The 25,860-nt window shown below is 42.2% G+C and overlaps 1 protein-coding gene across 3 annotated transcripts in view; it reads left to right on the top strand.

Annotated features, from left to right (window-relative positions):
- The first annotated feature begins 5,921 nt into the window (after window positions 1–5,921).
- Window positions 5,922–25,860, top strand: part of ARHGEF37 (Rho guanine nucleotide exchange factor 37) — a 57,281-nt gene continuing 37,342 nt past the window's right edge. The window contains exons 1-3 of one of the 3 annotated variants that reach the window (XM_082454179.1): window positions 6,105–6,196; window positions 6,944–7,067; window positions 24,497–24,693. In XM_082454179.1, coding sequence (XP_082310305.1) covers window positions 24,508–24,693 — 186 coding nt within the window. In that variant the 5' untranslated portion in view covers window positions 6,105–6,196; window positions 6,944–7,067; window positions 24,497–24,507. Of the gene's footprint in view, window positions 6,197–6,943; window positions 7,068–24,496; window positions 24,694–25,860 lie in introns of all 3 variants that reach the window. The other 2 variants (XM_082454181.1, XM_082454180.1) reach the window with 2 other exon arrangements.

The following is a 25,860-nucleotide window of genomic DNA, read 5'->3' as shown; positions in this document are numbered from 1 at the left end:
AAAGTATAAATTCCTTAGTATGGCATACATGCCTTGCATGATCTGGAGCCTCTCTGTCACTGCACACCTCAATGTATACCATTCAGTCCAGTTACAATGAAGTGATTGCAGTCTCTGAAAAACACAAGGTAGTTGCATATTGGTATGCCTTTGCACGTAGTCCTTTCTCCCTGGCGTAACTTTCTATGCCTATCTGCTTGGTAAAAATTCTCTTTAAAGACTCAGCAGGAGGGTTGCCATATCTTTGGCTCCCCAAGCTTCCTGTAGAATTGCTGTCTCCCTCCTACAGCAGATACTGTTGGCTGCCTACCCAAGAACATTCCCCCTGATTTTTCCTCTTTCCCAATACGACTCCAATTTTGTCAAGGCTACATGACTATATGCTTCAGAAGGGAGCTGGCCCAATGTTGAATGTTCATTCATCTAAGCCAGTCAGTGATTGGTTTAGGTATGGTTAGATATGGACATGCTATTCTAGTCAATGATATAGAAGAAGTCTGCTGGACAGCTTTTTGGAGGGTTTGATCTCTTGAAGAGACACACAGGCAGAGATGGTCTTTTCTTCTGATAGAGATTATAGCTTCTGGATGAGCTGGATTTCTGGCACTAGAACCAAAGGAGTACTGACTAATACAAGGAGTACAGTAGAAGTAAAGTAAGTTCCCCCAAACTTGGCTAACAAATCACGATGGTAATGGGTTAAAACCAATTACTAGAACTAAGGCACTTAATCAGTGATGGAGTTCCAGCAAAGTAGACTTAGAGGGACTCTCCTAAGCTTCATAGCCAAGGCTCCACATATTTCTACAGATTAAGAACAGAACTATTCCAGAGCTCAAGGCCGGGTCTGTGTGGGGAGGTTGTGGTCTTGCCCACGGGATGAAGGAGCCAGAAAACCTGGAAGGGAGAGAGAACAGCTCTGTTCTTAGAAGGGTTATTATACCTGCAAAGAGCCAGGAACCCACAGGGAAGCCTCTGGAAGCCAGGAAGGGAGAGAAACAAAAGAGGTATCAGTACTAAGTGGTGTTTCTCAATACAAATTAGCAAACTGGCCCAGAGGTGGTATGACACACTGGAAGAAATGCAGGCTTTGGAGTCATACTGCTGAGGTTGCAGTCCCAGTTCTGCCACTTCTAGCAGCAAGGCCCCTGGCAAGTTTCTGAATCTCTCTAAATCTCAGGTTTCTCATTTGTAAAAAGAAGATGGTAATACTTTTCTTTTAGGGCTGACTAGCAGAGTATCTCGCTTATAATATGGGCTCAATAAAGCAGACACTCTTGTTATAAAATTTTTTATATGTTGCTAATGAGGTTACTACACTAGCCTGTTATCTGATGAAAGTTTAATTCTGCTAAAGACCCGGCAACCAATAATTTCTTGACTTGCCTTTCTGACAATTTAAAATCTCAGAAGCATGAATAAATGATTCGAGAAACATACATTTGGACTTAGTAGAATTTTTAAAAAATGGTGATGGGAATCTTTGGAGAAAGCAACCAAGTGAGAGAAAATATGGAGTAGTAGTAGTTGGTTATGAACTTATCACCTATGAGCCGTGTACTCTTGGACAGGTTACTTCATCTCTCTGAGCTTCAGTTTCCTCATCTGTAAAATGCAAATAATATCTATCATACAGGATGACTGTCACGATTAGAAATAATCCATGAAAAATTTCTGGCATGTATTAGGTACTCAGTAAGTAGCACCTATTTTTAGTATTACTGTAGAAATTAGTGTGGTAAATTTCATAGAAATAAATTAAAAAATAGATATGATCCCAAGACTGAGACTCTAAAAGAGGTAGGCAGTCGTCTTAAAAATTTATCAGAAAAATAAATTGGATTTATTATGCTCATGGCACTGTCCCCACTGAGCTGCTAAGTACACTTTTGACACAGTTTACCCCTTCGCAACCTTTCTTTGCTCAACTCTGCAATTATAAGTGATTCCAATAAGAAATAAAAGGAGAGGCTTGGGAAGAAAATATTGTTACTGTAAAGAAGCTCTTTGGCTAGCTAAAATTTTAACAAATTGAGTAATAAGTATGACAGCCACCTCTTCTGGTTTTGAGAGTTCAGCTCAGGTGCTGTATTAAGCATTTTACACAGATTATACTCTTTAATTCTTTCAGTTTAGGCCTATAAATTATTAGAAGACTTCATAGTGGACATTTGTCATATTCCTGGCTGCCCAGCCTCCAAATTGCCTTTATAAGTTTGGGGAACAGGCCACGGTGTGAGGCAGGCCCCTACATCTCACTCATGGAAGCCAAAAGGCCCTGGTATCAGTTTTTCCTGATTGTTGACTGCTTGGGACCCAAGCATGACTGATTAGCCCATCCCTCCAGGATTGTGATTCTGGAGATAGGGGTCAAGAGAAGCAGGCAGGGCTTCCATGGTGGCGCAGTGGTTAAGAATCCGCCTGCCAATGCAGGGGACATGGGTTCGAGCCCTGGTCTGGGAAGATCCCACATGCCATGGAGCAACTAAGCCCATGCGCCACAACTACTGAGCCTGCGCTCCAGAGCCCACGAGCCACAACTACTGAGCCCACATGCCACAACTACTGAAGCCTGGGCTCCTAGAGCCCGTGCTCTGCAACAAGAGAAGTCACCGCAATGAGAAGCCCGTGCACTGCAACGAAGAGTAGCCCCCACTCACTGCCACTAGAGAAAGCCCACACACAGCAACAAAGACCCAATGCAGCCAAAAATAAATAAAATAAATACATTAAAAAAAAAAAAAAAAAGAGAAGCAGGCAATGTGTAAAATTTACTCTGGTAGTGGTGGTATTCAGTATCTGGTGGGAGTGATGGCAGCTGGGTCAGCTATGGCACGCAGTTCCCAGGGCATTGCCAGTGTCCAGCAGCAGCATCTTTCCTATGGCGTGGTTTCCTCTGTGTGTCTGGCCACCCAGCCTACGTTGGTGCCTCCTGTATTCTTAGCCTGGTTTTCTAGTCTTTGCATTGATTCTTTGAGCTCCCCAAACATCTTTGAATAAATTCCTTTTCTGCTTCAGTTAACTAAAATCGGGTTTTGTTGTGTACAACCAAAAGACTGGCTAGTACATAGTCTTTAGGTAACGCTCAACCCAAAAGAGTCTGATGTTGCTGCTTTTAGTACAGATCTCTGGATAAAGTCATGGTCAGATATGCAACTGGTCTGGGAGCTCTGTCTAGGTTTCCTTTAAGCCCATGCACCTCAGGGAAAATATCTGCTGCCCCACCCTAAACCAACTATTCTTTATCTCCCACAACTTCTTAATTCACACTCATTCACTTACCCAGTCAATAATCACTTATTAAGCACCTACTATATACAGGGCAATATGCCAGGCACTGAGAGGAGTCCAAAGATGAATAGGCTGTAGCCCTGACAGTATACTTTGAAATTTTGAACCAGGTAAATATATTTTCTTAAAAAATAAATTAAGGGGCTTCCCTGGTGGCGCAGTGGTTGAGAATCTGCCTGCCAATGCAGGGGACACGGGTTCGAACTCTGGTCTGGGAAGATCCCACATGCCGCGAAGCAACTAGGCCCATGAGCCACAACTACTGAGCCTGCGCGTCTGGAACCTGTGCTCCACAACAAGAGAGGCCACGACAGTGAGAGGCCTGCGCACCGCGATGAAGAGTGGCCCCCGCTCGCCGCAACTAGAGAAAGCCCTTGCACAGAAACGAAGACCCAACACAACCAAAAATAAATAAATAAATTAAAAATAAATAAATAAATTAAGGACTTCTCTGGTGGTCCAGTGGTTAAGACTCTGCACTTCCACTGAAGGGGGCATGGGTTTGATCCCTGGCTGGGGAAGATCCCGCATGCTGCGCCATGAGGCCAAAAAAATTTTAAAATTTCAAAAATTAAAAAATTGCTCACTCTGTTGAGGGTAGAAGTGAAGGGGAACTCTTTTTATCTTCGAGTTAGTATCACTGGGGACAAGGTGATATCCATTTCTTTGTAAATGTCCTAGAAATCAATCCCAAAAGGCAATTGGATTCCTTTGTTAGAGGTTTCCAGTCAAAACAAACAAGTAGCTCTCCAGAGCTCTGAGAAAAGAATGCCTCTTTTGAAGCTGACAACTAGAGTTCTGCTTATCAAAATATTTGTGACTAGGATGAAAGATGGGGAATTAGTCCCAGTGCATTAGAAATTTAACTCAAGATAACCCATAGTCCTAAAATAGAATCAAAGAAACATCAGTTTCAAATAAAAATATCACCTAGCTTCTCTCCTTTTCCTTAACTTATGAAATAAATTTTACTCCAGGGAAGCAGGGACTCCACTACCTATTGAACCCCTATATTATTGTAATTTGCCCAGGAGGTTTGACACTTCTATCTGAAAACACAGAATATTCAACACAAGCAAGGAAGAAGGGCACATGCATATTAGTAATGGAAAGTAAATAGGTAAAGCAGATGATTCCAGACACCTGGGACAAGTGGTCTCTCTCTCTCTCTCTCTCTCTCACACACACACACACACACAAAAGGAGCATAAAGTGAGGTGCCGAGCACTCACAAGACCCTCACCCACAAACAAGAAGTCTGATCTAGAAGTCAGACTTGTTTTGGGGGTCAGGTCTTCATTCCCTGGGTGATTTTGGACAAGTCACTTAACCACTCTAGGACTCAAATTCTCTTCAGAATTCCTTCAGAATTAGAAGGAAACTTAGATATCACCTAAACTTTAACTTTTGCATGACTCTTCTTTGAAGCATCCCCAATAACCAATAAGCCTCTCTAGTTGAATGCTGACCTTTAGTGACAGGATGCTCACTCTCTCCAGGCAACTGATGTCATTTTTGAAATGCTCTGTTAGATAAGTTCTACCTTACATACTTGCAATTTGTTTCCTTATAGCTTTCCCCATGCTAGTGACCTCTAAGTTCATGTACGTGAAGTCTGATGCATGGACAGCTCTTTAAGAAAGCTCTCAACTTCCTTTGCTTTTCTCCTCTACAGACTAAAACCACCCCCTCCTCTTCTATTGTTCTCATCCATCACATTCAAGATACAGCACCATGCTGGTCTTCATATTTTTATGCATGTAGAGTAGTGCTTAAGCACCCTGAGGCCTCAGACAGTCTGAATTTGAGTACTGGTCCTGTCACTTAGTAGCTGTGTGACAGTGAGCAAGTTACTTTCATTTCTCTAGCCTCAGTTTTTCTCTCTAAAATGAGGATGATAATAGGTATACCTATCGTTAGAGAAGTTATGAATCTTATTGATGAGGAAATACAAATAAAATGTTTAGTACAGTACCAGGCACTGAGTAAGCAATATTACTAGTGCTATCACTAATAATAGTAATAACGTTCACATAATGAGAGTAAGAATGAATATTAGAATTGGAGGATTTAGAAAAGTTAATCTGGTCCATTCTTGACTCCATAAACAAAATTTGGTTGCCCTGATATGAAACTTTCCGTACTTTTCACGTAATGATCACTTTCAAGTGTGTGTTCATTGTCAGACATGCCCCAAGGGGGCAGGGACCTTGTCTGTTATGTTGACTGCTGAATACTTGGTGCCTAGAACAGAGTCCCACTCACTACCGTGAGTCATAGAAAAGGAAACTGGGGTGCAGGGAGACTGGCAGATTTATCTAAGATTGCGCAGAGGGCTCCCAAGAGAGCTAGGATAGGAACCCAGAAATCCTGCGCAGCCGGCACTCAGAATTAAAATCAAGGTCCAGCCCTAAAGTTTGGTGATTCGGACAGGAGCACAGATATTCAGGGATCCTGGGGTCAACATTCCCACCGGATGGCCTAACTGCCGGTCCCTGTTTTGGTGCTGAGTAGCCTGAGGGAGGAGTAGGTGCCTAAATGAGAAGTCGCGGGTGGGTGGGTCACCGGGCGAAGCACTGACACCCACTTGCAAGGCTTCGCGCTGGCTGCGGGCCAGCGCACGGTAGTTGCTGCAGTCGCCGGGCCACCCCGGCTGGGACCCACTCCAGAGAGCGCCCAGTGGAAAACAACCTGCCTCCAGTTGGACAATTAACAAAGGCGCGAGCCGGGGCCGCCCCCTCTCGGCGCACGCACATACGCAGCGTGGGCAGAGCCGCGACCGCCGGCGCCCTCCCTCAGAACAGCGCTCGCAGGCCCCAGCGCCGCGTGGGGCCGGGAGCGCGGCGCCTCTCCTTCCCTGGCTGCGCAATCGCTGGGGCGGTCGAGCTGGCACCTTGCGCGAGCGGTGAGTCCGCCCGGGTGATTGGGGCCGGCAGGATAGGGCCAGGGAAGGTTGCGGGAAAACAGCTGCTGATCAGATCCGGGAAGGGAGGTTGGGGGAGTGCGGGAGCTACGACGCCGGTCCGGGTTGCTTGGTAGCTAGCTTTGTGTCTTGAGCCTAATGGGAATGCAAGCAACCTGATCCAGCTGACCCAAGCGGGTCAGTTTACAGGTGGAAAACTGAGGCCCAGAGAGGTAAGCTGGCCTGGCATTGTTTATCCCTGTGCTTCAGTGTAGAATTGGCGACTTTTTAATGACTCCATATACGTTAAAACAATGGAATAATACAAACAATGGTTAAAAACAAAAAAATCCTTGACAGGGAAAGTTTAATTATAAATAGGGCCAGGGGAAAAGAGAAAGGAAATCTGTGGTCCATAGGTTAGCTGCCTGGGCCAACAGCCCTCGGAGAAGTAGTGCCAAGACTGGGACTGAAAGCCAGAACTTCCCACCCCTGCTGCAGTGCTCCCTGGACAGCGAGCGCCAGGAACTTAGAGAATGGGGAAGCTGACAGCCTGCCCAGGTGCTGGCTCTTAACCTTCTTGGGATCACTGACTCCTTAAAAATCTGGGTCCCCTCCCCAGGGTTCACACATAATCTTGCACACAGTTTCGGATTTGACAGCAGGATGAAGCATTCCTGCTGTAAGGAATGACTGAAGGCTGGCACTCAGGCTGCGCTGTTTCAGAGCAATTTATTTGCTCCTTTAAAGGGAGGCAGCTGGTGAAGGAGTGAGTTCCTGCTCTGAGTTCAGACAGCGTCCGACGCCCCTAGCTGCCTGATTTTGGACACATTGTTTAACCTCTCCAAGGCCCAGTTTTCTTTGTAAACTTGAGGTAAGATTGCTTCATCTTTCCTGTTGTTGTCAGACTACAGATGAACGTTGAGGCCAGTGCCTCGCTCGTAGTAGGTGCTCAATAAAAGGGCTGGCGCACACAACCCAATGAGTCAAAGGCGTGCCAGTTAAGAAAAAGTGATGACCTGCGTGAAATTGGGCTGTATCCGAAATAAAAGAAAAAAAAAATTAAAAAATTTAAAACATGCAAATATAAAGTCAGCCCTATTATGACTTATAAGCGGCTGCACATACCTTGGTGATAGTAACCTAAATAAGAGTGCACCTATTTAGAATAATGCACAACACTCAATATTTGACCCTAGCTCAAATGCTGAAAGTAGAAACTACCAGACATTCTAACAAGGACAGCTTATTGGGCCTCACATGGCCCTTTTGAATGGAGCCAGCATCTGTATAGTTGTTTTTTTTTTTTTTTTTTTTTTTTTAAATTTATTATTTATTTATAAATTTTTTTTTTATTTTATTTATTTATTTTTGGCTGTGTTGGGTCCTCGTTGCTGCGCGTGGGCCTTCCCCAGCTGCGGCGAGCGGGGGCCACCCTCCGTTGCGGTGCGCGGGCCTCTCATTGAGGCGGCCTCTCCTGTTGCGAAGCACGGGCTCTAGGCACGTGGACTTCAGTAGTTGTGGCACGTGGGCTCAGCAGTTGTGGCTCGTGGGCTCTAGAGCGCAGGCTCAGCAGCTGCGGCGCACGGGCCCAGCCGCTCCACGGCATATGGGATCCTCCCGGCCCAGGGCTCGAACCCGTGTCCCCCGCACCGGCAGGCGGACTCCCAACCACTGAGCCACCAGGGAAGCCCCTGTATAGTTGTTTTTAAATGAGAGGAAAGAGGAGGACATACATGGGAACCTGGGCACCTCCCTAATCTTGCCCAGAGATGGAGGCTCAGCTGAGTTTCTGCCAGGGTACAGGAGTTACTTGGCAGTTGGCTCACATCCCTCTTGGATCAGCAGCTTGCTGTGGTAAACAGTGCCTTGGTTGATTCTGTTCTAGAACAAATAAATGGCTTTTTATTTAACTGATTGGGGATGGGGGTTGTTTTGGGTGCTGTAACTGAAGCAAAATGGCATTTGTTGAGCTTGATTGTCCAAAGCCTGTTGCTTATTGACAGGCTTAAGCTCTTTAAAATCGATGGATCCAAAATTGTGAGGAGAGGGCCTGGGCAGGCCTACTTATCTATAAAAGGAACTGCCCTTACCAAATACTGTGTTGTCTCCTTTCTCTACCATTTTAGGCCTTGCCAATAGAGGCAGGGAAATATGGCTTAGGGCAAATAGCTGTTATTTTATTTGGGTTAAGACACACACTACCTGTCTGGTGGTTACATTCCTCTCTGTGTATTTATAAGGGGCAGTTTTTCCTCAGAGAGAGAAAGAAAGAATGTGTATGTGTATGTCTGGAACATCTTTTGCCCTCTGTCTACTCAACCTCAAACAGTCATTTCTCAACCCAGAGAAGTCCTTTTTCTGCAAGCTTGGTGATTTTGGCACATTCCTTCCCTTGCTGGCTCTGTTGCCTAATTTTGTTTCACAGTAGCTCTCTTAGAAAGTTGTTTTTGATTTGATCTTTAGGTTCCAAACTCTTGGTGTTCCATGGGACAACACAGAGCACACACAGTCATTCTCTTAGACAAAGGCTCTTACTTATTTGAAGGCAGTCCATGTACCCCTTCCGTGCATTTGCCTCTCCAGACTCACTGTCTTCATTCCTTCAACTATTCCTTAGGAGGACAATAGTTAAGAGCAGACTTTCTCAAGAAATCTACAGAGCGCTTGCATCAGAATTATCTAGCGGCTTGTCAAAATGCCCCATCTGTGACCTACTGAATCAGAATCTTCAAGAGCGGGGGCAAGAATTTGCATGCGTAGTAAGTGCTTCTGGTGGTTCTTGTGCACCTCTGGTTGCCTATGTGTGTGTTGGGGGGTAGGAGACTATTAATTATTTATACATTTCTGTATTGTTTGTCTAGTTATGTAATAAGTGAGAGCCTCTTTTGTAATTTTTTTTTTTTTTTGGCTGCGCCACACGACATGTAGAATCTTATTTCCCCAACCAGGGATTGAACCCATGCCCCTTGCAGTGGAAGGGCAGAGTCTTAACCACTGGACCGCCAGGGCAGTCCTCTTTTGTAATTTAAGCAAACAAACAAAAACACCATGATGTCCAAAGAAAATATATTCGTGGCAAATAAGCACTTGAAAAGATGTTCAAGATCATTAATCATTGGGGAAATGCACATTAAAACCACAAGCAGATAAAACTTCGTACAAAGACTGGCTACATCAAGTGTTGACCAGGTTGCGGAACTCATACACTGTTGGTGGGAAAGTAAAATGGTACAACCACTTTTTAAAAGTATGACATTTTCTTTTAAAAATATATACCTATCTGTGATCTAAACATTGCATTCCTAAAAAAAAAAAAAAAAGTGAAAAATAAACATTGCATTCCTAGGTCCAGCTTTATTGTAATAGAGAAACAGGAAGCAACCAATTTTTAATCCAGTGCATAGATAAACTGTGGTATATTTATCTAATATACTACTACTCAGCAATAAAAAGTAATGAACTATTGATACATGCTACAACATGGATGAATGTCAAAATAATTTTGCTGAAAGGAAGAAGCCAGACAAAAAAGTGTACCTACTATATAATTCCAGTTACATAAAATTCAAGGGGAGTTTCTGTCTCTTAGCTGACCTCAAACTTTGTTGTGGCTTCCAAGAGTTGTGTGTCTAACTCCACTTGTAACAGTGTCATTGGCAATTTGATCACTATTCTGCCAGTGTTCATCCTTGTCATTCAGTCATTAATTCAATTAATTGAGCACCTACTATGTGCTAGATCTAGAGTAGACACTAGGTGATGCGTTGATGAATATAAGAAACATGGTCTTTGCCCTTGTGGAGCTTCTGCTCTATTGAATGAACCAGTAAAACAAATTGAATAGGAAACATAATTATTGGGGGAAAGGAGTGGTTCTTTGGAAGGGGGATGACTTTCAGGGAAGACTTGTCTGGGTTTCAACAGAGGAATAAAGCAGTCAATTTTATGTTTTTGAATGACCACTCCACTCTGGTGCTGTGTATGCATCCAGTCAGGAGGCTGTTGTACTGATTCAGGAGAAAAATGGTGGAGGTTTAGGCTCAGGTGGTCTTAGAGATGGGAAGCACCAAAAGAACTAATGGCTATCCTTAATGAAACAGGGCAGATCCCAGAGGTTGACACTGACCAGCACTCTTTGAATTTGGTATTTTATCAGTTTTTAGCCCATATTATTGTCCTATTGCTTCCCCATCGCCACATCTTATTCCATTACCTCACCTTATTCCTTATTTGTAAGGATGTCACGAGAGACCATCAGTACCTTCCTAGTCCAGTTACACTAGCCTGTGGTATTCCTTTGATCTACTGATCTAGTCAACTTTCATTAAGGGAATGAGGATAGTCTGGCATGACCTGTTTGTCTTTTTTCTGTTACCCTATGCTGGCTCTCAGTGATGTCTGTCTCACAGACAGATGGTCTTTCCAAGGACTGATAGACCATCTGTTTTAATCAAGTGGCAGAAACCCAACTCAGAGTGGTTTAGGCCAAAGTGGGGTGGGGAATGAAAATGTGTTAGCTCACATTAAAAAAAAATCCAAAGGGAATCAGTCTCCATCATGGCTGGATTAAGTAATGCCATCAGGGCTTAGTCTTATGGTCTCTCCATCTCTCAGCTCCATTTCTTTGTTATTAGCTGCATTGTCAGTTAGGCTCTGCTGTGTAGTTCGTATTACTTATTATTATCATCATGATTAGCTGTTCTCACCATCTGCTTGAATATGATCAGCTAAGTGTCCTTAGACAACTTCATCCCTCTGATCCACGGTCATGCTACTCTTTCCAGTTTAACAGTAATAGTAACAAAAACAACAGCTACCATTATTGAAAGCTCACCGCGTAGCAGACACTCTGCTATACACTTTACATGGATTACCATATGAAATCTTATAACAAACCTATAAGGAAGGTTATATAATTATCCCAGAGAGCCAGCTGATTGATTGCAGAATCAGAATTTGAAATCAGGTTTTCTGGCTCCAGGGTCTAGGCTCCTAACTTTCATAGTGACCCCTGCAGTCACTCTTTAGGGCTAAGAAGAGGAAAGCAAAGCCATCAAATAGAGTGCCTGTTTTTTACTTTTTCTGAACATGAATGTTAAAATTTAGTTGGCAGTCATAGTAGGGGCAGAGCTGTGGAGGTTATTCTTACAATTTTGTTAATCCCAGACGCTTCTGTGTTTTAGAGTTCTGGAAGCTCTTTGTACAGGACCCACCACTCTGACTCTTGTATGTATCTTTATAAATGAGGCTCATTAGCCAGGATCCCTATGTGGCCATTCTCATTTCTATAGGTATTTCCTCCCTTTATTCTTCAACAGGGTCTTTTGTTAGCATGATGTTTAACTTCACCTTCAACAGTCTTCCCATGAACCCTAATCCCTAGAGGTTTTACTTCCTTTTTTTTCCCTTAAATGTTTAAATTGACCTCCCTCTGTAACCTGGGGTGGGAGCCTGATGGATGTTCGTCTTTTCTTGCCATGACATTTTACCTTCTGAAAGAACTTTTAAGATGATGGTTTCACTTTCCTCTGGGATCTGCTTACTTCCATTCACTTTCTTTCTTTCTTTCTTTCTTTCTTTCTTTCTTTCTTTCTTTCTTTCTTTCTTTCTTTCTTTCTTTCTTTCGTTGTGCTGGGTCTTAGTTGCGGCAGGCGGGCTCCTTAGTTGTGGCTCAAGTGCTCCTTAGTTGCAGCACTCAGGCTCTTTAGTTGTGGCATGCAAACTCTTAGTTGCAGCATGCATGTGGGATCTAGTTCCCTGACCAGGGATGGAACCCGGGCCCCCTGCATTGGGAGCACAGAGTCTTAACCACTGAGCCACCAGGGAAGTCCCTGTCTCCACTCACTTCTTTTTTTTTTTAAAGAGTAACCACCTCTTTTTTTTATATAAATTTATTTATTTTATTTATTTATTTTTGGCTGCATTGGGTCTTCGTTGCTGTGCGCGGGCTTTCTATAGTTGCAGTGAGTGGGGGCTACTCTTTGTTGTGGTGCATGGGCTTCTCATTGCGGTGGCTTCTTTTGGTGCGGAGCACAGGCTCTAGGCACGTGGGCTTCAGTAGTTGCAGCATGCAGGCTCAGTAGTTGTGGCCTATGGGCTCTAGAGCACAGGCTTAGCAGTTGTGGCGCACGGGCTCAGTTGCTCCACGGCATGTGAGATCTTCCTGGACCAGGGATCGAACCCGTGTCCCCTGCACTGGCAGGCGGATTCTCAACCACTGCACCACCAGGGAAGCCCTCCATTCACTTCTGATTGGTCAGAATTAGGTTCAGAGTATCATTTCCCTTGTTACTTCTGTCTTAAAAGGGGTGAAGTCAATCAGGATGTCCATAACATTTACTTAGTCCCTCTGCTTTTTAGTGGAACAAAACTTGGAGCAAATAACCAGATATTTTAAATGCCCTATCCTTACTGGGCATATACTCAGAGAAAACCATAATTCAGAAAGCACATGCACCCTAATGTTCATTGCAGCACTATGTTTTCAAAAATTTATTTATTTTATTTTTGGCTGCATTGGGTCTTCGTTGCTGCATGCAGGCTTTCTCTAGTTGCGGTGAGCGGGGGCTACTCTTCGTTGCGGTGCACGGGCTTCTCATTGCGGTGGCTTCTCTTGTTGTGGAGCACGGGCTCTAGGTGCACAGGCTCAGTAGTTGTGGCTCGCAGGCTCTAGAGCACAGGCTCAGTAGTTGTGGTACACGGGCTTAGTTGCTCTGCGGCATGTGGGATCTTCCTGGACCAGGGCTCGAACCATTGTCCCCTGCATTGGCAGGCGGATTCTTAACCACTGCACCACCAGGGAAGCCCTCATTGCAGCACTATTTCCAATAGCCAGGTCATGGAAGCAACCTAAATGCCCATCGACAGATGAATGGATAAAGAAGATGTGGTGCATATATACAATGGAATATTACTCAGCCATAAAAAGGAACGAAATTGGGTCATTTGTAGAGACGTGGACATGGATGGACCTAGAGACTGTCATACAGAGTGAAGTAAGTCAGAAAGAGAAAAACAAATATCGTGTATTAACACATATATGTGGAACCTAGAAAAATGGTACAGATGAACCGCTTTGCAGGGCAGAAATAGAGACACAGATGTAGAGAACAAACATATGGACATCAAGGGGGGAAAGTGGTGGGATGAATTGGGAGATTGGGATTGACATATATACACTAATATATATAAAATAGATAACTAATAAGAACCTGCTGTATAAAAAAAAATAAAATTACAAAAAAAAGAAAGAACCCCAGGGCCATTTCCAAAATTAAATAAAACAAAACAACAAGAAACAAAAACAAAAAAATAAGTGCCCTATCTTTATTTTAGAGCCCTTCCCCCCCCCCCCCCCTTTAACTTTGTATCCTCACAGTCCAGAAAAATGCTTGGCATGGAATAGCTACTCCAAATATTTGTTGAATAAATGTGTGAATGCCCAAATTATTCTGTGTGAGTGTGGACAGAGGAGGAGAGAGGAGAAGAGAATTAACAGTTCTATCCTATCCTAGAGTCAGAAGCAGTCACTGCATAACATTCAACAAACATTTTTTTTTTTTAGTACCCACTATGTGCTAGACTGATTTTAGTTCTTAATTGCTTATCACAGGGCATCAAAGAGATCTCAGGACTGAGCATGGACTGGACTATATTGAAAGACATATTTTCCCAAATATATTCTCCAAGACAAACCTCTGTATCAGACCAGACCAGGAAGTGGAACAAAGGCACCCAGCCTGCTCTCCCAGGCTTTTAAGCTGCATTTGTCCTGAGAGTGTTGCAAAGATAGTGGATAACTTAAGCTATCCAATATTTCGTTTGTTTTTAACTTTTTACTTTGAAATAAGTATAGGTCAGCATGAAGTTCCAAGGATAGTACAGAGAGGTTATGTGTATCTTCACCAGGTTCCTTCAGTGGTTATGTCTTATCTCAATAGCACAATATCAAAGCCAGGAAATTGGCATTGATACAATCATGTGTTTGATTGTTAGATGTTGTTTTATCACATGTGTAGATTTCTGTAACCACCATTTCAATTAAGATGCAGATCTATTCTATCACCATGAAGTTCTTCCTGTGCTGTTCCTTTATTGCCACACCCAGGTGCCCACCACCCTCATCCCTAACCAGGTGGCCACTAATCTGTTCTCTGTCTCTATAATTTTAGATGTTTTATAAATGATCACACAGTAAGCTTTTCAGTTGTTCTTTTTTCAGGCAGCACAACTGGATGATTCTTGAGGATTTCAGTAGTTCATCCGTTTTTATTTCTGAGTATTCTGTGACCTTAGATATACAACTTTTTTTTTTTTTAGCCATCCACCTATTAAATTCACTTAATAAAACAACATTTTGGTTGTTTTCAGTTTTTAGCTATTACAAATAAAGCTTTGATGAACATTCGTAGACAGGTTTTTGTATAGGCATAAGTTTTCTTCCTCTGGAATAGATGCCCTGGGGTGTGATTGCTGGTAAGTGTATGTTTAGTTTTTAAAGAAACTGACAAACTATTTTCCAAAGTAACTGTACCATTTTACATTCCCATCAGCAATGTATGAGAGATCCAGTTTCTCCACATCCTTGCCAACATTTCGTATTATATAATATTTTTGAGGGTAACAGCTTTATTGAGATATAATTCACATCATATAATTCACCCTCTTTTTTTTTGGCCACGCCGCATAGCATAGCATGAGGGATCTTAGTTCCTGACCAGGGATCGAACCTGCGCCCCCTGCAGTGGAAACGCAGAGTCTTAACCACTGGACCGCCAGGAAAGTCCCTAATTCACCCATTTAAAGTGTACAAATCAATGGTTTTTAGTATATTCACTGAGTTGTGCAACCATCACCACTAATAAGTTTAGAACGTTTCACCATCCCGAAAAGAAACCCAGCCACCACACTCCAAATCATTATCCCTTCAGCCCTGGAAACTACTAATCCACTTTCTGTTTCTATAGATTTGCCTATTCTGGACATTTCATATAAATAGAATTATCAAGTATGTGGTCCTCTGTGGCTAACTTCTTTCATTTAGTGTAATGTTTTCAAGATTCATTTATGTTATAGCACACATTAGTAGTTCATTCCTTTTCATGCCAAATAATATATTTTTAAAGAAATAAAAATGTGTTTCTTTCCATTACATGGGCTATAAACTAAGAGAATAACAAAATGCTGCTACGGAGAAGTTCTGCCACGCCTGCTTGGAGGTCTGGATTGCAGTTAACCTAAGTGCTATTTTAAATATTTAGCAGTTCTCTATGAAGTATTACTTATGGTTTTTGTTTATTTAGCAACAGTTCTGAGTAGTGGAACCTGAGTAGCTCTCCTGAAATCCGATTGGGATCTTTCTAGAAAAGCGATGAACTGGGTGATGAATGTCAGTGATTCAGGCCAGGGACAGGTCAGCAGGCCAAAGGCAGCGTTCAGGGGCTGGACTAAAGCTGTGCATCAGATATGTTCCAGGATCTCTCTGGGCCTTCTGCCTTCTGAACAACCTTGCTCTCGCCAAGCACCTGTATATAAGCACTGATCCATGGGTCAGTGCTTATGACCCAGGACAGAAACTTCTGCTACTACTACATGAAAAGGACCGTTTATATATGCAAATACATATTCGTATATGTATCAGCATTGTGAGACAGAGAGGAAGACACAATGAATGGGTGCTCATCTCGTCTCCAAGAGCTTAGTGTCTAGCCAGGAAGATGAGGCATAGCCCTAAGTAACCTGAGGACAGGGCTGAATGGGATGCATGTCACTTTAAATATTAGGAAATATTTTAACCGTCCAGAAAAGAACAAAGAACAAAACAACAAATGCCCATGTTCTTACTACCTAGCTTTGTTTAATTTTAACATTTTTGACATATTTGCTTCAGTTTTTTAAAAACCAAATAAAACATCTCAGATACTCAGCAATGAAAAGGAAGGACCTATTGATAACACACAACAGCTTACATGAATCTCCAAGGAATTATGCTGATTGAATAAAATCAGTCCCAAAAGGTTATGTATTATATGATTCAAATATACATACTGTGTGATTTACATACATTCTTTTTTTTTTTTTTTATAAACTTTCATTTTATTTATTTATTTATTTATTTTGGCTACATCATGCAGCTTGTTGGATCTCAGTTCTCTGACCAGGGATTAAACCCTGGCCACGGGAGTGAAAGCGCCGAGTCCTAACCACTAGACCACCAGGGAGCTACCTACATACATTCTTGAACTGACAAGAGTATAGAAATAGAGAACAGATTCTTATTTGCTGGGGGTTAAAGATGGGATGGGGCTGGAGCCAAGTGGGTAAAAAGGCAACATGAAGGATCCTTAAGATGGAACTGTTCTGCATCTTGACTGTATTGGTGTCAACATCCTGGCTGTGAGATTGTACTATAGTTTTGCCTAATGTTGTCACTGGGGAAGTTGGGTAAAGGATACACAGAACCTCTGTATTATTTCTTACAACTGCATGTGCATCTCTAATTATCTCAGAATTAAAAGTTTAACTTAAAAAGCCCCTCAGATACCATTAAGTCCCCTTTGATACTCTCCCCAATTCTATTCCTCTAGCTCCCTTTCCAGAGGTTACTTTTATCCTGTGTGGATGGAAATAATCAATAAACAAAATATAATAGGAATAAAAAAGAGTTTTGTTTGGGCTAAACTGAGGACTATAGCCTGGGAGACAGCCTCTCAGATAACTCTAAAGAGCTGCTCCAGAGAAGCATGGTTTTCAGCACAGTTTTACATTATTATGTCAGAACAAAGAACATCAAACAAGTCAGGAATATATTCCTTCAAGGTTTCAAAAAAACAGATCAGCATGTATGCAGTGAGTCAGTGTGACCTTGGCTTCTGGGAAAGGAGTCTTATCAAAGCAGTACCAGCATTGGTGTTCGAGGAAAGGAGGTATTTAATCTTTATTTTTAACATGGACATTCTTTACTTGTGATCATTGTGCCCTTTTCTTTAATAATTAAAGCAGATATGACAGTGTATGTCAGATAGGCCACAAACAGGCTGTTTTAGTTAGCAGAAAATCAAGTTAAATCATGTATAAGCCAGAATGACTTCGCTATACCTAAATATGTGAAAATTTCTTTAATCACCTGGATTTATTGCTAACCATTTCCATGAAAAATTTAATACCTGTACTACATGTGTATGTGTCCCTAAACAATATCTAGCATTGTTTCACATATTTTAAACTTTTAAAAACTTTAAAATTTTATTATTTTTTTTTTCTTTTCACATTTTAAACTTTTAAAAATAGTGTCATACTCTGTGTATCCTTCTGGGACTTGTTTATATATATTTTTTCCTGTTCACAGTGTTTGTGAGGATATCCATATTGATACATGAATCTATAGTTTATTTACTTTCAGTGTTGTTCAGAATTCCATTATATGGCTATACCACAAGTTATTTATCTACTTTCATTGGAGCTTTTAGTTTTTTTCTAATTTTTTGTTATTTCAGGAGTGCTGCAATGAGCATTCATGTCTACATTTCTTGTGTGTATGTGGAAAGTTTCTTGAAGGCGGGGTATACCTAGGAGTAGAACTCCTTGGCCTGACAGTGTGTGAATTTTCAACTTTTCTAAATATTGCCAAGTTGCTCTTTAGGATGGTTGCAACAATTCACATTATCATACCAGTATATGAGATTTCCCATTCATCTGCAGTCCTACAAACATTATATTTTATTTTCATATTTTGCTAATCTCTTGGGCATGGAATGGTATCTCATTGTGGTTTTGTTTCGTTTTGCTGCACCACACAGCTTGTGGGATCTTAGTTCCCTGACCAGGGATTGAACCTGGGCCCTCGGCAGTGAAAGCATGGAGTCCTAACCACTGGATTACCAGGGAATTCCCTTATTATGGTTTTCATTATTCGCATCTGCCTAGTTAAGAGTGAATTGAACATCTTTTCATTTGCATATTAGCCATTTAAATTTCTTCTTTTGTGTATTAACTTTTCGTGCTGGTATTAGCCAGGATTTAGTTGGAGATAACACAAAACATTCTATTTTAACCAGAAAGGGATTTAAAAGAGGGTCTTGGGACTTCCCTGGTCATCCAGTGATTAAGAATCTGCCTGCCAATGCAGGGGACAAGGGTTTGATCCCCGGTCTGGGACGATCCTACATGCCACAGAGCAACTCAGCCTGTGTGCCACAACTACTGAGCCCGTGCTCTAGAGCCCACAAACCGCAACTGCTGAGCCCACGTGCTGCAACTACTGAAGCCCGCACACCTAGAGCCCGTGTTCCACAACAAGAGAAGCCACCACAGTGAGAAGCCCGTGCACCTCAACAAAGAGTAGCCCCCGCTTGCCGCAACTAGAGAAAGCCCGTGCACAGCAACGAAGACCCAGTGAAGCCAAAAATAAATAAATAAATATTTAAAAAATAAATAAATAAAAGAGGGTCTTAGGAGCTTACCAAATTGGTGGAAGGCCTGGAGAAGCAGTCCACAGAATGGGCCTTAGGAATGAGTCCCAGGGACTTCCTTGGTGGTCCAGTGGTTAAGGCTCTGCACTCCCAGTACAGGGGGCACGGGTTCAATCCCTGGTTGGGGAACTAAGATCCCGCATGCTACACGGTGCAGCCCCCACCAAAAAAAAGTAATAATACAATAATACAGCTCCGAAGCTGCTCCAAAGAAACCACTACCCTCTGTAACAATCCAGAAACTGAAGAATTGGGAAGCTGCTGCCCCTGCTGCTGGCTTCAAGATTCTATGACTTTAGCTACAATCTGTTGCCGGAACTATTGATTTCAGAACAATGCAGTACCTGCCCCATTAAATAGTTACTTCAAGCATCACTTCTCTTCCTACTTATCTAATTTCTAAATTCTGGCTCACATGAGATCATCTGATTGGTGGAATCTTAGAATCTTAGCTGCAAGGGAGTCTGGAAAGCTGGGTTTTAGCTCTCCAGTTTCAGCATTATAGCAAGATCTCATAGGAGGAGGTTAAAATTGACACTAAATGAACTTAAACACTGTATTTGCAACCATATCCTTTGTCTATTTTTCTTACAGATTGCCTTGTTTTAATGATTCATAGAAGTTCTTTATATAGTCTAGGTATTAAACTTTTGTCGGTTGTATTCACTACAAATATCTTCTGATCTAAGGCCCCTCTTTTCCTTTTGATTTTAGAATTGTTTATGAACAGAACATTCCAATATTGTTGTACTCAGATTTATCAATTTTTTCTTTTGGGGTTTGTACATTTTATGTCTTGTTGAAAAAAATCCTTCTTATCTAGAGAGTTTAAAAAAATATTTTCCTGTTTTCTTCTAAGAATTTAGAGTTTCACATTTAACATTTAGGTCTTTAATCCATCTGGAGTTTATTTGGTATGTGCTGTGGGATTGCATTTGTTGATTTTTTTTTATAGGGGAAGCCAGTTATCTCATGGACCATCCTTTTCCCAGTGACTTATAATGACACTTATGTCATATATCAAGTTTCCATATTTACTGTGGTCTGCTTCTGGGCTCTCTAATCTGTTCTACTGATCTGTTTGCCCCTGTGTCAATACTATACTTTTAAATTATTATGACTTTCAAATGTATCTAGATATCTGGTAGGGCAGGTCCCCCCACCTTGTTCTTCAGAATTGCCTTAGTCATTCTGAGCCTTTTTGTCCATATATATTTTAGAATCATTGGATTATGTTCTACTAAAAAAAAACCCCAACTCCCCAAACCCTATCAGGAGTCTTATTGAAATTGTATTGAATCAGTTTGGGTCAATTTTCATCTTTATGATATTAACTTTTCCTATCCATGAACATAGTGTATCTCTACTTGTAACTGGTTCTTTTTTGTGGTTTTGTTTTGTTTTGTTTTGTTTTTTAAGGAAATCCCTGTGGGAGTGCTGTTTCTTTTTTTTTTTTTAATTTATTTATTTATTTTTGGGTCTTCGTTTCTGTGCAAGGGCTTTCTCTAGTTGTGGCAAGCGGGGGCCACTCTTCATCACGGTGCACGGGCCTCTCGCTGTCGTGGCCTCTCTTGTTGCGGAGCACAGGCTCCAGATGCGCAGGCTCTGTAGTTGTGGCTCACGGGCCCAGTTGCTCCGCGGCATGTGGGATCTTCCCAGATCAGAGCTCAAACCCGTGTCCCCTGCATTGGCAGGTGGATTCTCAACCGCTGCACCACCAGGGAAGCCCTGTGGTTTTGTTTTTGTTTTTATTTTTTCAGGCTGTGCCGTGTGGCTTGTGGGATCTTAGTTCCTGACCAGGGATCAGACCTGGGCCCCCTGCAGTGGAAGCTCAGAGTCCTAACCACTGGACTGCCAGGGAATTCCCAACTAGTTCTTAAATATATTTAGATAAAGGTTTATAATTTTCTTCATAAAGATCTTGTACATCTTTTTTTTTTTTGGATGCATAGCTTGTGAGACCTCAGTTCCCCAACTAGGGATTGAACGTGGGCCACGGCAGTGAAAGCCTGGAATCCTAATGACTAGGCCACCAGGGAACTCCCCATCTTTTGTTAAATTAAGATATTTAGGAAGGAATAAATATTATGTGTTATTAAATCTTTTTATTATTATGCTGCTATTTTTCCTTAAATTGCACTCTTAAAAATTGTTGTTGGTATACACAGGAATATGATTTATTTTTGAATATTGATCTCCAGCAAAATTGAGGAATTCTCACTTTATCTTACATTTAGTTCTTAGTTCACTTCAAAGCTGTAATTTAAAGAGATGGATAGTTCTACATTTGTGATAAGGAAGAGAGACAGGTGATTCTGCAATGTTTGTTATGAAAAGCAGCCTGTTCTCTTCTCTTTCCCGCTCCAGCCACTACCAGGCAATTCCTTCTGTTGTTTTTAGCTGATTGTTTTATAACACACATGTACTGCTCCTTCTTGAGCTTTCGATTTAGACATTGTTCTTTGATTTCCACTATGGACGATGAGGCTTTAGCTCATTTTTTCTCCCTCTCCATCACCCAGTCCTCTCGGTACATAATATGAATTAGATCACTTGTATTATTACTTGTGTAGATTCTATTTATAACTGAATCGGGTAGTGACACATAATTTTATCTTTTCTGCACAATTTTTTGTTATAAAAATTGTTATAACAATTGTTTTGTTTTTACTTGTTGGTTCGTTTCTTAGTTTCGTATGTCTTATCTGTGTAATTTTTTAAAAAAATATTTATTTATTTATTTATTTAGGCTGTGCCGGGTCTTAGTTGTGGCATACAGGATCTTTAGTTGCAGCATGCAGGCTTCTTAGTTGCGGCATGCTGACTTCTTAGTTACAGCATGCGGACTCTCAGTTACAGCATGTATGCGGGATCTAGTTCTCGACCAGGGATCGAACCCGGGCCCCCTGCATTGGGAGCGTGGAGTCTTACCCACTGAACCACCAGGGAAGTCCCCGTCTGTGTAATTATGCCTAAATAAGGACCATATTCTCTACTGATTCAATAAATTTGTTCTCAAGACATTCTAATACTCTAGCCCAGACTGTTTGCTGTCTGTCTGTCACCAACAGTCAAACTTAGAATTTCCTTTCACCTATCCTAGGGATTTCCTCAGCCTCTCTCCCATATTATATTACCAGTTCTCTGTATCTTGTGTCGTGATTTCTTTCTTTATTTTGGTGGAACATAGTTTCCTGACAAGAAAACTATAAGGTAAATTCTCCAGGACGTCAAGGTTCTGAAATTTCCTCTCAGTGTGTTTCGATGTGATTTTTTTTTAAACTTATCCTGCTTGGGACTTGTACTTCCTAGACCTAAGAATTCATATCTTTTATAAATTCTGGGCAGTTATGAGTCTCATCTCTTCATATATTGCCTCTTCTCACTCTGTTTATTCTTGTCTTCTGGAACACAAATTTGGTACATGATCTTCTTATTTCAATATCCAGATCCCTTAATTCTCTTTCATATTTTCCATGATTTTCTCTTTCTTTTTAGCAGTCTGGATAATTTCTTTGGATCTATCTGCCCCTTTACTACTTCTCGTTCCTAAATGTTTAAACTGTCCATTTAATTTTTTTTTTTTTTAATTTTATTTATTTATTTTTGGCTGTGTTGCGTCTTCGTTGTGGTGTGCGGGCTTCTCATTGCGATGGCTTCTCTTCTTGCGGAGCACGGGCTCTAGGCGCATGGGCTTCAGTAGTTGCAGCACACGGGCTCAGTAGTTGTGGCTCACGGGCCCAGCCGCTCCACAGCATGTGGGATCCTCCCGGACCAGGGCCCGAACCCGTGTCCCCTGCATTGGCAGGCGGACTCCCAACCATTGCGCCACCAGGGAAGCCCTGTCCATTTAATTTTTAATGTCAAAGACTAAATTTTTAATTTCTGTAAGTTCTGCCTGGTGCTTTAAAAAATCATACGGGTCTTTATTTTTTGTGCATCTTTTCTTTTCCTGCTTATTTTATAGTTTCTATTTGATAGTTTGATTATCTGATGTTTTCAGGGTCTAATCCTGCTCTGTTGTCTCTGATGATGCTCACTTACACTGGAGTTCTTGTAATTTTGGATTTTAAGCTCATCTTCAGGACAGGGTTATCTCTTGGAGTACCATGTGGCCTAGGTTAAGGATGTGTCCTCCTGGAGACATTTTATTTTTTCTGTGGGTACTCATAGTAGCACTATTCCAGGACTTGTTTTTTTGTTTATTTATCAGCATTGAGCTCCTTGGACCACATGTGTAGTATACATTTGAACCTACAACCCAGTGAAAGCAGGCCTCTTGTTATGAATTTTCAGAAAGGACTTTTTCCTTTACTCAGGACCCAAGCCAAGATGCAGAAACATCTTTGTCATCTTCTGTGTGGGTAGGGAGACTTTTTTTTCTAATCCACCATTTCACTGGCGTGCTTGAGGGATCCCAGTTCTCGAGAGGAGCTTGTTTCCTGATTCTGCCTGGGCACTGATGCCCAAGTCTCTGGATCACAGAGCTGGGCAGTGCCCTCTTCCCTGCCCATCCTGTCCACTTTGGCTACAGCTGCATCAGCTTAGCTGCTCCTGATCTGGTTTTCAGTTCCCTGTTTGGGGATCCCTGCTGATTTCCTTTACTTTCTTTCTTTTTTTTTTTTTAATTTATTTATTTTTGGCTACGTTGGGTCTTCGTTGCTGTGCGCAGGCTTTCTCTAGTTGCGGTGAGCGGGGGCTACTCTTCGTTGCAGTGCGCGGGCTTCTCATTGTGGTGGCTTCTCTTGTTGCGGAGCACAGGCTCTAGGTGCGGGGCTTCAGTAGTTGTGGCTCGTGGGCTCTAGAGCGCAGGCTCAGTAGTTGTGGCGCACGGGCTTAGTTGCTCTGTGGCATGTGGGATCTTCCTGGACCAGGGCTCGAACCCGTGTCCCCTGCATTGGCAGGCAGATTCTTAACCACTGCACCACCAGGGAAGTCCCTCCTTTACTTTCTTGCAAGCCTTGCCATGCAGTGAAAAGGAAGTTTGTTATAGCTGATCTAGCATTTCTAGGTGTTCTATAGTAGGGAGATATTTTTTGTCCACAGTATTGCCATTTGTACTTTTAAAACTTAGAGATAAAGGAGAAAAGTACATCCGGCTGGGAGGATCAGGAAAGGCCTTAGAGATGAATGTCAGAGCATAGGGACATGGGAGGGGTCACAGCAGGTGCAAAAGCATGGAGGCAGGAAATGACCATGCAGGTATGGAGAAAAGCACATAACTTTCTTTCACTGGAGTGTGTCAGGGAAGAGGAAAACGAAGTCAGAGGTAGACCACAGAGCAGCAGATAGCTATTACAGTCTCACAGCAGAGAATACCAGGATCACAAACTTTGTTTCAGGAAGTTTAAACTGGAAGCATATCCAGAATGAATGGATGTGGGTGGCAGCAGGTGGGAGAGGAGTGTGGATTTGAGAAAATGATCCTGGAGGCGGTGGAAATAGTCCAGGCGATAGGTAGTATGGCCTGAATGGGGTAGTAGTGGGTAGAGAGGAGGGAATTGCTGGGAGAAGGAGGGCGAGGGAGACTCACCTGAACCAGATAAAGAAATCTAGGTCAAGAGCTGGGGGAAAATAGAAGAAAAGCCAGGCAAGCACATTGTCTGAACCCTGGGAAATGAATTTAAAATGTCAACAATTATCTGAGCTGCGTTCTACCTTTTAAGATTGTTCAGATACTGCCCACAAATGCTTATACGCAGTTCATCTTGACTCTGTAGGCAGCTAAAGATGTTTTTAGGCCGTCTGATGAATAGTTGTCTTTGGATTAGAGACAGCATGTCCCAATAGAGCTCCCAGAAGTGAGTCTGGATGTGTTTGTCTTTCCCAGAACCTGCTGACATGACTGATCATGGGGCTGATGAGCTGTCCTCTAGGACAGGGAGTCCAGACGGGGAAGGTCGGGTCCCTGAGGAGAGATCCTTGCTCCATCAGAGTCTGGCCGTCAGGGAACTCATCGACACTGAGGTCTCCTACTTGCACGTGCTCCAGCTGTGTGCCTCAGACATTAGGAGCCACCTGCAGCAGGTACCTGGGTGGGGCCACACTCAGCCTGTCTTTATAGGGGCGTGTCCCAGCTCCTGAAACCTCACATCTGTTCCTGGGGCAGGCTTGATGGAGGGGGAAGTGTGGTGGATGTGAAGTCACCTGGATGTAAGCCCCGGTACTTCCACTTACTGGCCCTGCAACCTTCAGCAAGGCTTTTAACACCTTGGAGCCTTAGTATATTCATCTGCTAAATGGGCAGAGAATAATCACCTCAGAGAATTAAGTGAACTAATGGATAAAATAGCCCTTTATTAAGTTTAGAACAGATTCTTTTAAGTGACCTATTTCTAATTGTCTCATTTGGAGGGTGGTAACATGGAAAAGTTATCATTATGATGGGTTTCTATTTTAGTGTTAATTTTTTATATCTTTTTCCCCCCTGATTTCAGAAATAACACAGGCTCTCTCTCTAAAATGTCAAGCATCCCCTAGCACGTAATGTCCATAAAGGGAAAGGCTGTTTAGTTCAATGTATCCCAGTTCTTGACCCTTAAACAGTGGACTTCAACTAGTGTTTATTTAATGAATGAAATAATCAAATAGATAATGTAGAAGGTGAAAGCCCTCTCATATTTCACCCTCTAGAAATTGGGATTTTCTTTGTAGGCATTAAACAAACAAATATAGATTGTTACTTATTTTATTTTTTGTTTGTTTGTTTTTGGCCACGCCAGATGGCTTGTGGGATCTTAGTTCCCTGACCAGGGATCGAACCTGGGTCCACAGCAGTGTCGGGGTTAAGACAGCCCGAGTCTTAACCGCTGGACTGCCAGGGAATTCCCTGTTACTTATTTTAGCAAAAATGAGAGCATACTCTATTTTTCTACAGTTAGCTTTTCCCACTTGATTGTGCATCCAGGACGTCTATCTCTCTATATATCCTATATATGTTCATGCACATATATAGATGTCCTGCATCCTTTTTAACAGTGGGATAGCTTAGTTCATAGGGGCTGGAGTTCAGAATATATCTCAAGGTAATGGTGGTAGGTGCCAAGTATGTCAGAGCTGGAAAGAAGTCCAACTTCCCACACTTATATGACAGATGGGGAAAATGAGAGAAGAAAAATTACAGTTGGCAGCAGACCTAGGATAATACAGTTCAGCTTTACTTTCATGCTGAGCACTTTGTCTCTCCCTCTCTTC

The sequence above is a fragment of the Balaenoptera physalus genome, assembly GCF_965194825.1.
Source record: "Balaenoptera physalus genome assembly, chromosome: 3".
In the NCBI taxonomy this organism is placed as follows: domain Eukaryota; kingdom Metazoa; phylum Chordata; class Mammalia; order Artiodactyla; family Balaenopteridae; genus Balaenoptera; species Balaenoptera physalus.
This window is presented reverse-complemented; position numbering and strand designations above follow the sequence as displayed.